The sequence below is a fragment of the Papio anubis genome, chromosome 7 (genome assembly GCF_008728515.1).
Source record: "Papio anubis isolate 15944 chromosome 7, Panubis1.0, whole genome shotgun sequence".
NCBI lineage: Eukaryota > Metazoa > Chordata > Mammalia > Primates > Cercopithecidae > Papio > Papio anubis.
Window position 1 is genome coordinate 73,798,402 of NC_044982.1, and position 18,554 is coordinate 73,816,955.

General features: G+C 35.6%; 1 protein-coding gene across 7 annotated transcripts in view; it reads right to left on the bottom strand.

Annotated features, from left to right (window-relative positions):
* AKAP6 (A-kinase anchoring protein 6) overlaps positions 1-18,554 on the bottom strand; it is a 643,647-nt gene that overhangs the window by 105,421 nt on the left and 519,672 nt on the right. For all 7 annotated transcript variants that reach the window (XM_021941105.2, XM_021941106.2, XM_021941109.2 and 4 more), the window contains 2 exons: positions 6,321-6,467; positions 3,001-3,225 (listed from right to left, as the gene is read on the bottom strand). In XM_021941105.2, the coding sequence (XP_021796797.2) occupies positions 3,001-3,225; positions 6,321-6,467 (372 nt within the window). The remainder of the gene's footprint in view (positions 1-3,000; positions 3,226-6,320; positions 6,468-18,554) is intronic.

The window sequence follows — 18,554 nt, forward strand, 5'->3', positions numbered from 1 at the left end:
ACTTATTCACTTACATATTGTCTGTGGCTGCTTTTGCACTACGATGGCAGAGCTGAATAATTCGTACAGAGATTATATTATTATCTGGCTTTAACAGAAAATGTCGGTCAACCCCTGATTCAGAGTAAAACAAAGTTTCAAAGTTTATTTGAAAAGTCAGTGAATGACAGGATGGGAATCTGTACTCAAAGACAATCGTTTTTCCTCTGTCTCTACTGCTGGTTGCTATGGGGATTCAAACGCGTCACATTACCTTCCCACAACTCAAATTCTTCATTCATAAAAATAAATACCCACACATATAAGAAGGTAATCATAATTTTCTGACTTATATAATTAGTGTATATTTTAAGTATAACAATATGCATAAAAGTGCTTTGTCAAATTTAAATTATGAAAGCAGATTTGGTTCATTAATCATCAACAAGGTTATTAAATCTAATCCACTCATTCACCTTCTTGATGACAAAGTCTTGTAACAGGTCTAAACTTGCTCTTCCTCAACTGGTTTTGGGACCAGGCCAGTGCTGTGGCCTTGTGTAGCTGCTAAGGAATAATATCTTCCCATTTTGAACATTTAGAATAATGAATTTGGTTATGGGATACAAGGAACATATGATTAAGCAATTATTTTCTTTTCTCTCTGAAGGATCATCATTAAAAAGTAGTGCTTTCCAGCCAATGGCATTGAAGCTGCACACACGCAGCTCGAAGGGGCCCTTTGCCAGCTGGCCTCATTAAATCCCTGACATGCTCTCCTGCATTTTGTTGTCAGAGTGTGTTCATTCCTCGATAACTCTGCATTCCTGTCCCAGGGCTCTTAGGTCCACACCTTCACGTTTCTTCCCTCTTGCTGAGTTTGGACTCTTTCTTTGTTGGGTAGAATTTTCTCCTGTGTCTAATCCCATATTTCTCATACTTATTGCTTAAAGAAAAGGAAAATGTTCCACAATTGGTTTGTGTTTTTTTCTGAAAACTGAAGATCCTGATCCCTTGTCTCATCCCAGACCAATCTATCAGAAGGAAACACAGTTCTGTCTACAAAGCTATGGGTTTTCCGTTTCATATGTAGCACCTTCCCTTCCATTCTCCTGGAGAGTACATTGTAGTTTATCTATCATTACTCTTAGTGTCATATAAAGGACTTCTGTTAAAAGGCTGAGGATTTATAGGATAAAGAATCATAAAACTAAACCCTGTGGATAAAGCCTGTCCTCTTCTGTGTGACAAGTCATGGCAGGAGGCCTTTGGGAACCCACAAGAGGCAGAGCATGGCAGAGGGTTTCTCATATGTAAAAAGGTTCTTCAGTCACTCTCCTGTCTGAGCTGTTTCATCACTTAGAAAGGCAGAGTGTACCTGTTCTTTGGGTTTGTGGTAAGTAAAAAATTTTTACTCTGTACATGCTTATTACCAATTATAATTTTGACAGGTTACAAACATTACATTATGTTATTATTATATTACAAACATTTGCTTCCATTCTTCCAGTGAATGTGGTAACACACAGAACACTGGATTAATCACACACTAAACACTAAGAGTAAATAGCTCAGAATTATTTAAAATTCTGGCTAGGAAAGAGATTTATTCCAACAGTCATGAATAAAATTTTCTTCAAAAACAATAAAAAAGTGCCATTATGCTAGATCCCCCTAACTTATCTGATCAAACTCCTCAAGGTCAACTTTAGAAAGGAACTAGTTTCAAGTCATAAAGAAAAATCATCAGGGCTCCATAATCTCAAAAAGTTTGAAAAGTTTCATTAAAAGATCTGAAGATTCCATCTCCCTGCAGTAGAGGTTAGGATGAGTCAAGTGGAGATAAAACAGCAAATCATCTGGGTATTAGATTTCAGACCATAAACCCATTTGCTTTGGCAAGACACTTTAACTTCCAATTTGGTCTGTCCATTAAGTGGCAGAAGAGGAGGTTTTCAATGAAAGGTAATTTACAGGTGTGCAATGCAGATAGTTTATTGGGAAGTATTGTGGTCTTGTCTTTGAGGGTGCCTCCTCTTGGGTTATAGAGGTGAGCAAGATGACTCTGCCTGTTTGGCAGAGAGAATGTGAATCACATGTGACTAAATTTTCTGACAGATTACTGGATGATTGCAGGCAGGGTGGGATGAATAAAACCTGGACCTACAATGCTTTGAGAAGAAATGGTTGCTTGGTTCCAAAAAGTTCTTTTCTTCTTGTTTTTCCTTTTACTCCTCTCTAAGATTTCTTGTGATGAAGATTTATTGCCACCAAATTCAAATTCTGCAACCCCAAAGCCTCAGGCTGACACTAGCCAGAACCCAAATAATGACTGCATTTATGGAAAGATTCAAGCAGTATGGGCTAGGTTGGGCAATAGGGGAAAACATTCTAATGTTAAATTGCTTTTAAATAGATATTGTGTAAACAATAGAAACAAACCAGGTGAAATGCCTCTCCATGGACATATAGTGAATATGAATAGTTGTGTTGCTGAGGTTGGTAGATTCTATAATGGAATATGCCTGTAATATAGGAACTTGTTTTGCTTTATTTCTTCCCTCCATAAGTAGTTGACTCTTTCATATGTAAAAATTATGTTTCCTTTTGTTAGCAGTAATGGACTTCGATTAAATCATGTGTTTTTATCATATCAATTTGTGTAAGTATTTTTATCCAAGTTATTTATAGAACATTTAGGTCTGTCCTTCAAAGACCTTAGTAATCTTTAATGTTTGCTGGTCTGCTTTTAATTCATCAAAGTCCTCTCTCAACAAGCATTGCAAAACACACACGTGCAGCAGAGATTTTCCCTCTACAATGTATATTTGATATGCTTAATGTTCATCTTTATACACACAGAGGCATATAAGAAATGTGGAGGTTGTCTATAAATTCAAGGAAACATTTAGGTGCACAGTGATACATAGATACATGGGTATAATACTTTATGTACTTGATAAATATTTCATCCCTACCATAAAAAGAGCTTTTTATCAACTTTGATTGTTTTTTTATTACCTTAAAGTATTGCAGTTGTTTCTCAGTATTCATTGTTCCTTCCTTTTCTTGTCTCAGACAGGAATTGAAGATGAAAAGCTCTGTATCTCTTAGCCACCCTTTCAGTTCTTTGATCCTGACCTCCAGCTGCCTTACCAGGCTTCCACTTTCAGGAGAGAGCAGGTCACGTGGACTGGACCCACTGTGCCCTGCCATTGTGTCCTGGATCTTCTCTCCTAGGGTTTTCTAATGCATCAGATTAAAAAACAAAAAAATAAAACAAACAAACAAAAAAAACCCACCACGAACAACAAAAAAACAAAAACATAGATTAGCTTAGGTACCAGAAACACATTACACTTTTGTTGGTAACAAGAGCCATCCGGAAGCGTCCATCTATACCTGCCACCTCACTACTGACTTTCAGTTCAGATTAGGTCGCTGTTCCATTTAGTATTTGAATTCTCAGTGCAAGTTGTTCTGAGTACCAGCGGACACTTAAGAAGACCTCATTCCTTATTCACTTACTTTCCTTTAATAGAAAGGAGATTTGGCCCATAGTTCACCAGATAAAAATTCATTTGAATTTTTTTGGTCACAGAGAAAAATTCATTTGAATTCTCATGATAGGACTTTATAGTAAAACAGTCTGCACATAAAACGTTCAGGAGATATAAGTTTAATAAATATACTAAAGAGACCAAGAGTAGATGAAGCATGGAAAATTAACTTCCATTTTTTGTTTTGTGACGTATTCCTGAAACCATATAACTAAAGGGTTTTAAGAAAAGGAAGCCTCCTTGGTGATTTTGTTGATTTTACCTGACTTGGAAATTGTTCAATTCCACAATTCTTTCCATTTTGCATTTCTGGATGCTGGACTTTCTAATACTGAATATGTGTTAAAATAATCCCCAATTCACTATGCCAGAAGCCTACTTAAATTAACCACTATGGCAGGAGAGTGTTGTCAGGGAGGGCTCTTTTCTTTTTTTCTTTCTGGTGGAAAGCACTCCCAATCAATATTATTTAAATCTATAATGATGAATTAAACCTACAAAAATAAGCTTTAAAACACAAATAAAATTAGGTCAATAAACATTCATCTGGTGTGTAGTGTTCTGTAAATAGTATCTTTAGGAGATTGTAGCAGAAAAATAGCCTTTCTTGGCAACACCCTTCTATTTTCATGGTGACACCCTTGTATTTTCATGGTGAAAATATTGATAATTTGAAGACCCTCAGTGGAATCCAGATTTAGCTATTGTTTTTACGCTGTAACAAAAGTAGCAGCAGGAGGTGAAATCAATGCCCTTGGAGGGTAGGGTCACAAAAAAGAATTTATTGCCACTTTTTTGTTCTGGAACAGTTTGCAATCATAAATTCTTCATAAACAGAATACTTCAGAGAATGGTCCGTCTTCATAAATATACGACAGAGGACATCAATTTCATTTAATTCACAATTTGTGTCAGCACAGCAGATGCCAATGCCTGCCTTGATAGGGTTGTTTAATATGCAATTGAGACAGAGTAATATGCAGCACAGGGGACAAAATTTCACAGATTAAACTGTACGCACCACTGACATTTCATTCTAATGTATTTCCATTCCACACTGTTCACCTTAGATGAAAGTAATATTAAAAACCATATCCCTCTATTTTACTATTGTTAGAAGTTAAAATCCTTGTCTTTAATTTTTTTCATGCCAATTAAAATGTAATCATGCCAATTAAAACAGTATGCCTGGTGGTGTTAGCATGGTACAGGATTTATAAAAAATCCTTCCTCACCCTACTCTCTCACTGCAAACCTGCATGTTGTATTTGAATGATATTTTTGCCAAAATGGCAACTATTTTTAAAGTCTCTGATTTATAAAGGATAGCTAAATATTATTTCTTTTTTCAATATAATATTGACTTAAAATTCTGTTGAGGAAGCAATACACATGACACAACTTAAACAATTTTCTTAAAATATTATTGTTATTTATCAAATTAGCAATGGATATATTAAAATGCAGTGTAAACAGACTTATCACTACTTTATCAAGCACATAAGGTTGCTATTCTTATCTATGTACTAAACAACCTTTTAAAATGTCATACACTAACCACATTTCTCCTGTCTGAGATCAATGAATGCTGTAGAATTTGGCAGATTTTGATTTAAGTCACCGTACTATAAATTGAAAGCCATTAATTATTATTAAAAAGCAACAATATGTTAGATGAAAAACTTTTAACATTTTAAGTTACTTTGCACAACTGCAGAGTGTAGTGAATTTAAATGAGAAACAAGGACTTAAACTTGCAGTTTTTTAATCTCCCAGATTAGGCATGGCATAAACAGAATACTGGCATTCCTCCAAATCATCAAGGTACATGAAGAGCTTTTTATTCAAAATATTTTTGGAGTATTATTTATCTAAAAAAATTTTTTTAAGGTAGAAAACTGGAAGGCATGCAAAATTATGCTCCATAACTGACATCGCCCATACTTGGCTGTTATAATTAATTATTTAGGTAATTGACAAATATAGCTTACCCTTGATTTGAAGTGAAGGCAATTTAGGAGAGAAGCTGATGGAAAAATACAGTTTAACTTTTCTCTCAGCTGTCTTCCAACAAAAGGACAGCACTGTCTCCTGCACAGTGCCATCCTGGTCTCTGGGTAACAGAATCTCTATATTGCCTTTTTGCCAGATTCTTGCATCTCAGTCTTTGGCTGAGACCCAGCCCATCATTGCGTGAAATGAATTACATGAAACTTTTTTCTTTTTTTTTGGCTTTTGTTAAAAGTGAGCTGGAAATTGAGGCACAAAACACAGGCTGATTCAATTCTGCAATTCAGATTTGGGTCAAATTTGCATCTTTGTTTTGGTAGCTATAGTGTGACTTGAAAGCTGTAGTGACAACTCCACTTTTCATCTTAAGGGTACAGTAAATAGTTAAACAGTAGATGTCTCTTACATGTACCTTCAGAATAAATTCTATTAACATTCATTCAAGCATGACAGTCAGTATATATCAGATATACTGTATTATAGTTGACTTGGTGCATACCCATAATACATGGAATATTTTACTTACTTTTTCATGTATTAAAGAACCAAAATTATTAAAATCTGAGAGGAGACAAGCTCAGAAAAAAAAAATCAACAGAAGAGGAAAAGCAGTGTCTTTCCCATAATAGCATGAATAGCTTGTTTGAAATGTAGGTAGTGAATTGAAAGAGAGAGATATTTGTGCCTCAAATTAGAAATCAGACAGATAGAGTACTTCACTACACAAAAAATGTACACATAACCTACAAACAGTAATAAAAATGCAAATACCCCAAGCAGTTCCCATTTTTCATTAATTGAATCCACTTTTTCAAGGAGATCATTTGGTAGTAAAACGCCACCTTTCTTCAAAGCTTCAACCTTACTAAGCAGCTCCGTCTTTTTCAGGTGTCTGATGGACATTTCCACACTGTATCGCTAAAATGAAAAGAGAAAAAGAGATATCATTAGGGAGAGAGGTGTTCTTAGAAAATCATTGAACACAGAATTTGTGATGCTTATGAGCATTAAAAGTTTTTGTTCCCAATAAAATTTATGGGGAGGCTAAACGTGAGTACTTTGAGTAAATGAAGAATACTGCTGAATATATTATATACACACACACACACAGTTATTACATTTAGTTGACTAAGATTTCTTTCTTAAACTCAAGTTTATACACATATTTGATCTTTAAAATATTCCAAATAGGACAATAACCGGTCTAGGGGGGTTTAATATTACAGTTAATTTTGGTCATCATTTGGCTCCAGAGTGCTGTCCACCTCTCATCTCTGCCCCTAAAGGACCAGTCTCAAAGTGGAAGAAATAAAATTATTCATGAAGATTATGTAAGTTCTCTGAATTCTCAGTTAACATTTTGTTTTCATTTTCTTTTCCTTAAAAATTCTGTGTGGGCTTGGAGAAAAGGTACACATAGAGAGAAAAAGGAAAGCCACCATTTTAGGTATAGTTACAAATCTATGCTTCCTTATTGATTACTGTAAAATATCCCCCAAATCATAGTTGACTACAGAACCCTCTCCTCGAGTATGTATTATATTCTAACAAACTGCCAAGAGAGTCTCTCCTAAAAGATGTTTTGCTGGAGATAATGTAAGTGCTATTTAATATGACAGTTACTATGGTGATTCTCTTCAAATAACTCTATTTGGATAACTCCATAGTTAGTCCTATATTATGGATAGCCATAAATGACTATGACTGTACTTTATAAATGTACATGTAAAAACACCTCTGAGTAGAAAATCTAGATTCTGGTTAAAATATTAAACATATTTTACATTTTTAGCACATTTCCAAAATATAATAGCAATTTTAAAACTTTTTTCTTTCAGGCACCATATTTAGGTCACTGAGTTCCATGGTAGTATTTGTTCCTTTGCCCTAAATGACCAAGGGTGCCCTAAGATAAACACTTTTATCAGAGTTAATAAGAAAAACTTTTCTCTGGAAATAAGTAAATCAGTAAGTTCAAATGTGCCCAAGCACTTGGGTGATTTCATTCACCTTGAAAACATGATATTATATAAGATCCCAAACAAAAATACAATTGGAAGCAGATTAAAGGAAAAGAAGGTGTGAAATCACTGTTTCGGTTAATAGATCTTCAGCATTTGCATGCATATGTTTGCATACTTTTAGTTTCATATTTTAATCTTTCATTTACACTAAACATGCACATCATTTGTATTATGTAAACTTCTCCAAATGTTAGTCATTTGTGGATCACAGAACAAAATGTTTTAAATGAGGTGATTTAAAGCATTTCATATTATTAATGAATGTTGATCAGGGTGTCAGAGTATCCAAAATTACATGAATATGCATAGTGGAGAAAATCAAGGGTTACTTTAGAGCGCTTTTAGAATTTGGCCTGTGATACAAGAGAAATTCTGATTGCGTTTTCTAATGGAAGGCAATTACCAGGGCCATGTTACTCCAGCACTTAGGAAACACACTGTCCACTTGAATTTTCTGGATTCAATATTCAGAAGTATTCTAGAAACCTAGATAGTGTTTCTAGAGTGATGTGACGATTGGAGGAGATGACAATCTGCTTTATGCAATTAGGTTCCCATCTGAAATGATATAGCTGACAAATATTTACATAATTAATTTGGTAAGATTTCCACATAATATTGGGGGAACCAGTATTTCAGGCAGGCAGGAAAATCTTATTCAAATATTTTACTTATGCCACATGGTATTACACATTGACAGAGAGAGTCCTCTGGCTGTGCCACTTGGGAATGGCCTCTACCAGTTATCCTTTAACTTGTGACAAGCTCATCCCCCCTCTTCACCCCAACTTTAAACAGCTCTCACACAGCAGACCAGTCAAGAAAGGAAACAGCTTAGATGTGTCCCATAAAAACGACAGTCTTACACAAATAAAAATATAAAAAGCAATTAATTTAATTTTAGATGTAATAAACTAATCTTCTCCATTAAATGTGTATAAGTAGTCACTGCAATAGCTATTATAAAAGGTTATTACATTTAAAAGAAACTTGTCTTTATGTATGCTCTCAGTCTTTGTCACCATATAGCCTACTGTCTAAACAGCTTGATGAAAGGTGTGATTGATGGACAATGCCTTCAAACTATAATATAAAAACTAAGAGGATCTAGTTAATTGTTCGATGTACTGATATAGGAATGAAAGGTACTAAAATGTTATATAATTTAAGGTGAAAATATTTATTTTAAGTTTTGAAGCACATTCAAGGTTAAATCTAGTACGATTTAGGGGCTCAAGCTGTATGTGTAATAATGTCAGGAGCTTCTATTTTTGTTGATGCTAGTATGTTTTTGCTCTTCTGTCTCTTAACATCTTTTCAGAAGCATTAGACTCAGAGAATCAACTGCCAGCTCTATCAGTTTTCGGTCATCCTATCAAGTGGGGCTACTTTATCCTGTGGTAAGAAGATAATTTAATCTTCATATTCATTCCACCCACAGCAGTAAGTGAGCAGAGGCTGCCCCATTGTGTCCTGTAGTCTGGGGATGTTATGATATAGACTACTCTTCAATAGGCAAAAATGAGATTAGCAAAGTTAAAGTCAGAAAGCTTTTCTTGAGTGCTAAGGTAAATAAGCATCCAGTATTTAATTTCCCCACAGCACCTGCTGTGGGCCTCTCTGTCTAGTCAAAAATAAAATATACTCTCTTGAAAGGCCATATTTACATTATTAAGTGTATTTGCTTGGCCAATTCAATTTTGACTAATGAAGCCTCCTAATAGATATGTGAATGATCTAAATTAAAGACACAGGACACTACTATTCTAAATGCCATCCCTGTGTATAAAATATAAATAAAACTTAAAAAAAAAAAGAGTTAAAAATAACTACAAACTCTAGCCCACCATTTTAACTAAGAACTAAAGAAGTTGTAGAAAATTCCTATTGAGTGCTTTACTTAGTACAAATGCTAAAACTGAATTATAAAACAAGGTCAGCAAAAACAGGAATTTCTGAAATAAACATACTTAGAAATGCATGAAGACTTGATTGAGATAACTTTTTTGACAGTTATGCTAAAGGCTTCCCCGCCACACCGAAGTCCCCCTCCTTTTTTTTTGTTAGAAATCACACCGAAAATTCTGCCCAAATGGAGACTGGAACAATGCCTTGAAACAGTGTTAATTGTCACCATGGAAACCAGAAGAATAAGCCATTTTGAAACTGGTATAGAAGGCACACATTGAGCAACTCAAGCATTTTTCTGCCTCCCTCAATGTTAAGGAACAAGATGCCTTGTCACTGTGAGGTCAGAGAAAGAAAACATCATGAAAGAGTTGTAGATGCTCACTGTCTGGTAAATAAAAAAAATAAAAAATAAACTATATACAGCTAATGCTATAAGACTCTACCCAGTGAAATCTTTTTGAAACAGAAGGATCATCAAAAGATGGCCAGGATTGGGGGATGGCTTCCACCTAAGCAAAACTTCAGGGCTATATTATGTGAACCTTGCCCCCAAAGCTCCCTGGGAATTCTGCTGTTGTAATAAAACTTCAGAAGAGGAAAGAAAAAAGGCAGCATGATGGAATTCAAAATAATGCTCTAAAAGCACACAGAGAGATTAAGACATCCATTGTAAGACTTTTGTATGGTGCTTCTGTTGGTTATGCTGAAAAGAGACCAGACATTGCTGAACAGAGAGTGAAGCTTTGGCTGCGAGAAACACACAAATTAAACTAAAGACATTTCTTGATTATTAGAATAGGGCTGTTGTATTCTGTGTCATCAGGGTTTCAGCATTTATATCTTATACCATATTACTTTTAACTGAGCTTCAGTTGACTTTATATTAGGAAAAGTGAAAACAAGGGAAATGATCTAGTTATTAGAATGAGAGGATTGAATGTCTTTCCTGGTACAAATAATGCCACAAACACCTGTTTACCCAGCGAGATTCCCTTTCCCATATACACATGATTGACTGATAGATACGATCGATCTATCGCTAGATAGAGAGATAGATAGATAGAGAGATAGATAGATAGATAGATAGATAGATAGATAGATAGATAGATAGATAGAATACACTGAGAAAATAAAATATATCTTACTTAGTCTATCAGTAAGAAAGCAAATGCTAGGAACACACCAAAACACCAAACTATTGGCAAAATAATGTGTGAAAATACGCATTTTTGCCAAAAAAAAATCCAGGGATGTGTCTATTTACAACTCTCACGTGTTTTCTGGCTAGTGTTTGCCCTCTTCATTCGAGGCTTCATGGTGGCCCCTCAGCAAGTCCATGCCTAATGCCATTCAGTGGTGAACAAAGAGTCTTTTTATATAAAAGTCCAGGGTCCAAGCTCAGCTGTACATGCAGAGTGCAGGAATCTGCTAGAGGCCAGTGTTGCCTTTGCAGCAGCTCTTGTGCTGCCCCCCTTTTCAGAAGACTTGTGTGTAGCATCTCACAATGCATATGATGCTGCACATGGAGTCAGTACCACCAACACATCCAGAAGATGTTCAAAATTGAAGAAAAGGGTTCAAGTCCAAGACAAATAATAGTTGTTATTTCTTGCAAACTCCTTGTATTTTATCATTAGAATTTATGGTGAGTAATTGCATAGAGAAATTATAAAGACTCCTACAATTGTCCTTGTAAATTAATAATAGGTTTTCCTGATTGGGATAAATTTGCTGCTGAGCCTTTGGAAAAATTAAAAAGTGCAATGTCATTTAAAATTGCCAGAACTCGCACAGCAAATTACACCTGAGGTTAAGAATTGAGTTTTCCCCCTCTTCTAGCTTATTCCATTTGCATGATCTGGAAATCACATTACACTGGCCATGTACTGTTAATTGGACATAGATTGCATTATCTTTAATATAAATCAAACTACAAATATTAAAATGAATTGCAAATTCCCTAATAGAAGATCATAAAACAATCTTTTTTAAAGTATCTCCCATTAATAATTTAATTCCAATTATATCACTCAGAAAACTTAAGTAGGAGACCTGGCAACTTATTTCTCCAATCATTTCTTTTAAATAACAAATATCTAAGCCTTTAAAAATAAATATAGCTAGACTAGAAGTCACTGTTATAGAACAAAAATAAAAACACCAATAACTGAAAACTTTCATGTCAATTTCATATAAAATACGGCATAAGGACGCCAAGTCTACCTGTCTCCTTTCTTTCTTACCCATGTCAAGGGTGAGAAAAAAGTCTCCTATAGGTAAAATTTAGTAAGTTTAAGAACTATTTTGATCATACCCTGTAAAATTATAATATTGATTATTTTTTTTATTTACTTTTTAAAAAGGTTCTCTATCCCCTTAGATATTTCTATAAATTTGATATCTTTCTGAAGCTTTTGTATGGCCTTTAATGAGTTTATATTAAATATTTAATACTGTTTAGGGCATATCCACTACTACCAAAAACAGTTATATTCCCAGCAGTCCCACTGTTTCAGGCAGAGGACTTGATTGATCCTCCTAGCCTGAATTGAGTAGAATGAAAAGAAGCAGTTGGAAAATAGCTGCAATCATTTAATGCAGATGACCTCTGACAGCCTCGCAGCTCTTCTATCTGAACAGAAATTTGCATGGGGTCTCTGTGCAGAGGAACAATGTAACCTAAATGGTAGACAATCTTTATTCTAATGAAGTGGGTGTCAAGGTCAATGTAAAACTGCAATGATAAATGGTGCACCACTAGGCAAGAGAAGTTGCATAGGCATTGTAGTGCTTTCACATTAATTGAAGACTGAAATGCACTGCGTGAAAAGCACAAGCCTCCCTTTTCACCATAATGTGTTAATGCGCCAATACTGAAATGATTTCTTCAAGATGTTTGCCTGTTGACATGTATCTTATTGCAAAAATAACCCAAATATAAAATTATGGCAAAAAATGGACATTTTTAGAATTTAGTGTTTTCCTGGAATCGAATTACAAAAATTAAATAAAACGCTCCCAAATGACGTCCTGACACCTAATGTAATTCCTTTGATCTCTTTTTCTTTTCTTTTTCTATTTAGACTTGTCTTTAATTAGTTTCAACCAAGCAACCTTTTACAGAACCCTTCGTTTGGGTACTTTCCTGTTGAGCAAACTGTAAAAGAAGACTGAGGAGAGGAGAATCATTCAAATATTATTTTTCCCCTCACTTCCAAGTTTTCTGCTTAGTCTGCAGTAAAGATCTTCAGGTGTTGTTTGTCCTGAATGAAAATGTAATGAAAAGTCTACGGTTTGTAAAAGAAAATAACTATTTTCTAGTGTGGGAACAAGAAAACCTTAATCTGGTCATTGGAAATTGCCAAAATGACTGCACAGAAATAATTACACCATTACTTCAGTTGGTCTAGCAATTTTGTGGCAGTCAATATTTTTCATCCCATAAAAATAAGGATAGTAAGCTGCTTTTTAAAAATCCGGATCTACTTAAGCTTGTAAAGGGGACATTGTTTGCTAATACACTCATTAGCAACCAAGCACTTTAACTTCATCAATTAAACAGGAAATGGAGTTGCATCATTTAGTTTCATAATTTGCTAAAATACTGATAAGAGCATATTATTAACCATTTGGGAAACATTTCCAGGCTCAACTCATAATATCTTATAAACTGTATTTTTATGGTTGATATTTTTTTCAGATTCTGGTAGACTCTATGATATAGCTACATTTCCAACAGTACACTTCCTGTTACAAATAGATTTTAATAAAGCAATTACAGTTATAATAGTCAAGAATGGTCTGTAGGTCTGCAGTCTTGGTGAGAGAAGGCTATTAATATCCTTTATTATAAAATAAATGATACTGCTAGTCTGCAACTCTGATGTAAAAACAAATTGTCTCAAACGGAAATCAACATTCCTGAAATGGTAATTCAGAGAAAAAAAAAAATCTCAACATGAAGAGGATAGTGAAAAAGAAAAAAAAGTTACTGATGAAACTGTTTAAAAAACTGTACAGCTTCATCTGTGTGTGATTTGTCAGGTCTGAAGCTTTGACGTGCCCAAGGGGCAGACCCCAGCGGGGAGTAGGCTGCCGAGCTAAATAGCTGTGAAAGAAGTCTTAATGTAGGATGGAATTCAAACTAACCTTGACATGACCTCGGGAAAAATATGCAAAAAGTAAAATGAATGCTCTCTGCAAGATACATCCTAATTTTGTGGTAGAGCTGGTTAGTTTTACAAACATAACTGAGACCTTAAAAGAAAAACAGAAAGCTAGTAAAAGGGGAAAAGTTTAGAATACAGGCAAAAAACGTAAGCAGGCATGATGTGTTACTGTGAAGGCATGTGAACCATTTGGAAAGAATCCAAATAAAAACCCACACCGAACAATATTGTTGTCAGCCTGTCTATTCAGGAAAATTGTTTTTTTTGTTTTTTTTTTTTTTTAGGTTGAATATAAATGACACAAAGCCAAGATTACATCATTGCATTACAAAGTCTGTTGTGGCTTTTAGCTGAACAAGCCCCATGGATCTATTGGTTTAGGACAGTAATTCAGTAAGGAGGTTTTAATGTGCTATTTCTTCCTCCAGTGTCAATAAAAAAGAGAGAAATTTAAGGAAGAAATATCCCATGTGCTCTCTAGTCTATTTCTTGCTTTTGATCTGTATTTGATAAGCTGAACTCCAGTTTTAGTTGATGCATTCAGTCCTGATTTGACACTATTACAAATTTTGCTTGTTTTGAAGTGATCGGCTTAGTAGGAAGGCATTTGCTCTAACTCCCTAGCCAAGAACTGGCTAACTCACTGGATATATGGAAATTTTAATTGAGTGTCAACTTGTGTAGAAATTCAATCTTATTACCTTCTCAATGCAATTTTGTAGCAATACCAGTTATTTACTACACTACTAACCAGATTTTAAACATAATTAAATTGCTAAGAACATACACCCAAAATCTAATGACTTAAATCCCTACTCCAAGAATGTGAATTCCTGGATTAGATGTATGCGCTTCCATTAGATTTCATAAGCATAAAGTGAGCAGATGGATGCAATCTTTTAGAAGCACAAAGGTTTACTGAGGACCTGTTGAACAACTATATGTAAAGATCATTGTTTAATGGATGTTATGCCATAGGTCTCTTCTTTGGTCCATTCTTATTAAATATTTTATTAATGACATAGATAATAAAAATATGAATATGGCATATTGATCAGATTGGGAGATTATACTAATCTCACTGATCAATAAAGTATAATATATATTTTAGCTCAGAGATCATAAACTCAAATACCTAAGTGTAGTGGTATGCTAGTAAACCGGTTCTCTAAGCAAAAAAAAAAAAAAGAAGAAAGAAAGAAGAAGAAGAAGAAAAAAAGACCTGATTTGTAGTGTTCGTTGATTTCCCTGGTATAAATACTCCCACTGTGGCTGATTCCAATCTACCAATGGTGGTTGCTGCTGGTAAAATTCCTGAATATTTAACAATATGCTCTCATAAGTCAGTATTAGCCAGCTCCAACACCTCATTACCAGGCAGATGAAATCAAGGAATTGAGTAGGGCAAGGATAAATCTTCTTCTCTCTTTCATATTCTAACTATTGCTACTGTTATAAAAAAGAGAACTTTTTTTTACTAAAATAAAGAATGCATAAATGTGATTATTACTAATATCCAATATCAGTAAGAGATAAGAGGGTGAACCGTGGTGGACGGGAGAGCATATGCCTCATCTAAAAGGGGCAACCCTTCACTCAGCTCTGCCAATTGTTAACATGTGGAAATATGGCTTCAACATGGGTTCAGTATGGCTAGACATATATATTTTAAAGCCTATACACACACACACACATATATTTTATATGAAGTCTCAAAATTATTATATGTTGCATTAAAACTTTTTAACACTACACAGACTAAACTACGTCTCTGGATATGAATCTGCAGGCAACTACTTTACAATGTCTATTTCAGATGATAATAGACCCTAAAAGGAACAAAACATGCTGCCATAATGAGTCAAATCTAAGAAGGAGAAATGACAAATGTAAAGTCAGATAGTTAATAACCACCCCATTTCACCCCATACCCCTACTCCAAAACTATAAAAAGTTTTAAACTGCATAAAGAATGGAGGTGACAAGGCTTCACTTGCCTTTAGGTTCAACTGAGTCAACAGACAACGGAAGGTAGATGTAAATTTTAAAAAAAGTGAGACAGGAGAGTTCCCCTGAGCCCTTCACCAGACCTGTGAGAGAGGTGTGGCTCATTTACTTGGCCACCCGCACTCCAACTCCTTGCAGGAGGGGGAGCACGCAGATGAGCGAGTGCAGGAGCCAGGACAAGTGACTTTGGGTGCCAGCAGGAAAAAAACCTGCACCGGCCCCCGACAGCGTCTAGGAGTTGCCCACAACCTCTGGAGCCTCAGAGGGCATGTGTTACAAACAATGCTCTTTTAGCATTTGCCATCTGTGGATGGCTTAAGTGTTAAACAGCTTAGAGAAGAGTCAGTATGACAGCCTTTTTGGGTTCCCGCACCTGGCGCATCATGAATTCTTGTCCAGCATCCAGGAAGAATCAGGTCACACAAATGGACTGAAAGGTGATGTATGTGGAAGATTTTACTGATGCAAGTGGCTCTCAGTGGGATGGGGAGCTAGGAAGGGGATGGAGTGGGAAGATAGTCTTTCCCTAGAGTTTGGCCATCCCTGGCTGAACTCCTCTCTGATTGTCCCCAGCTGGCCGAACTCCTCTTGACATTCAGACGCTGCTTCTCTTCTCTCCTTCTCTGCTGCACTGCTCTTCTCTGCCAGTGGAGCCTGGGGTTTTTATGGGTACAGCGTTGGGGGTGTGGTGGGCCAGGGTGGTTTTGGAAAAGGCAACATTCGGGCAGGAAAACAGGAATGCATGTTCTCATTTAGGGCTGTGGTTCCAGGCTTGAGGGTGGAGCCCTTGCCAGGGACCCCCACCCTCTTCTACCCAATATTTCCCTGCTTCCTGTCCATATCAAAAGGAAACATGATTTTGGGTTGAATTAAGACAAACACAGGGTTAAAAAAAGAAAGGTAATGGATATATTAGTTTGACTGTGATTTGCTAGGCCCCAACCTAATACTGCTTGCATTCCATTTTCCAAAAGGGACCTAGACAATGTTTCAAAGCAAAGCACTTCAGTAAGGGAGAAGATTCAATACCCCAAGGGCCAAGCTGTTGAATGAGCTAAAGGTATTCAGCTAAGAGGGCAAATAAGAGTTAGAGGTGAGAGAAGAGAGGAAGGACATGTTAGCAGACTTTGAATATTTAGAGGACCTTTGCATAAAACATATTAATTTGTTCCATCTGACCTCAAAGGTCAGGCTGGGGGTCAAAGGCTGAAGCTTGAGTAGGAACACAGCATGAAAGATAGTGAGTTCCCATTCATTAGAGGTGTTCAGGCAGAGATGAGAAGTCTACCTGGCTGGGATATATTATGGGCAAATGAAGCATTGAATGAGGATTGGCCTGGAAGATAGAGCCTAAAGTTCCTCTCTGTTTTAGAAAGTTGAGCTTCTTTGGATCCACATTCACAAGATCAGCCATAACAATTACATTATTTCAGGTAAAAGAAATGCCAAGATTGAAAATCACCAAGTTAAGAGGAAGCTGTCACTTGCTGGAACAAGATTCAGAAACAAGATTCTCATACAGAAAAACCTGAGAGAATAACAATAGAGCAAATACACAACCACATAAAATGTAAGCTGTAGAATCTAAGCTAAGATGGGCTACAGAGAACCAAAAGAAAGGGCAGGGTTAACTGAAAATTCCAAAACTGTCTTCAATCCATCCTGTTTTAGAGAGGCATTTCATTGAATGTGAGGTACAGAATGAAACCTTTCAAGTCCTTTTATCTGATAAATATAGGAGACTTCTACGATAGAATTTATGTGGTTAGGTTCATATTTCAACAATGTCCTTCCTGTAAATTTTTTTAAAAGACATAAACTTCAAGATAAATATCTCCCTCAAAAATCTCCTTCATCAATACAGACTTTCTTCAGTAGATATCGAAGATGTGCATTATAACCCTTGCTACCAGCAGCATGAGCATAATTGTAATTTCTCCTCCATGCTATGAAACTTCATGGTTGTGCTATATTATACTGAAAATCTACACATCTCAAATGGTTTTCTGTGCATTCCAATGCACTTTAGTGACGATGTGGATCATTGCCATAATACATCATGACTACTCTAATTATGGTTTCATTATGATGCACCATATCAGGGCTGTTGTAATGTCATGTCAGCACATAGTAAAAATAGTTATGCAATTATGTAATATCTGTTAGAGTATGCAATGTAGGAAGGAAAAAAGACTTGAGGCACAGCAATTAATGTAATGAAACTCAGTTTTCTCCTTTAAAAAAGGTTTCCAATGTAAAAGTTTCATTTATTTTGTTTTCCATTTCCCAACCTAAACAAACACCTCTAAACACAGCTATTTCTGTTGAATTTGGCACTACTACATAATTTTTTAAAGTTTTTTTTGAGACAGGTTCTTGCTATGTTGCCCAGGTTGGAGTGCAGTTGGCTATTCACAGGCATGATGAGCACACACTATAGCCTTGAACTCCTGGGCTAAGTAATCCACTTGCCTCAGCCTCCTACGTAGCTGGGAGTACAGGTGCATGCCACCGCACTCAGTACAACTACTTAATTTAGAATTTTCTAATAACACAAAATAAGAAGAATAGGAACAGAAAAATTTTTGACTCTAGCTGTTCTCCAAATGTAACAAAAGAAAACATTTACCTAATACATGCTATACGAAATCCAATAACAAGTTAACAGTAGTAAATTAAAGTCCATTGAAGAATTACCATTATGCAAACTTCAAATACAATAGTCACATTCTTCTATCTTCCATGACCTCTTGTGTGGACATACCACTATTTGCCTTACCCCCTAAAACTTGATTGACCATCTATCTCCTAAATAAACTATGATAATGAAATGAGATAAAGCAATGACATGCATGTTTACATCCCTAAACTACTAAGACCATAAATATTCACAT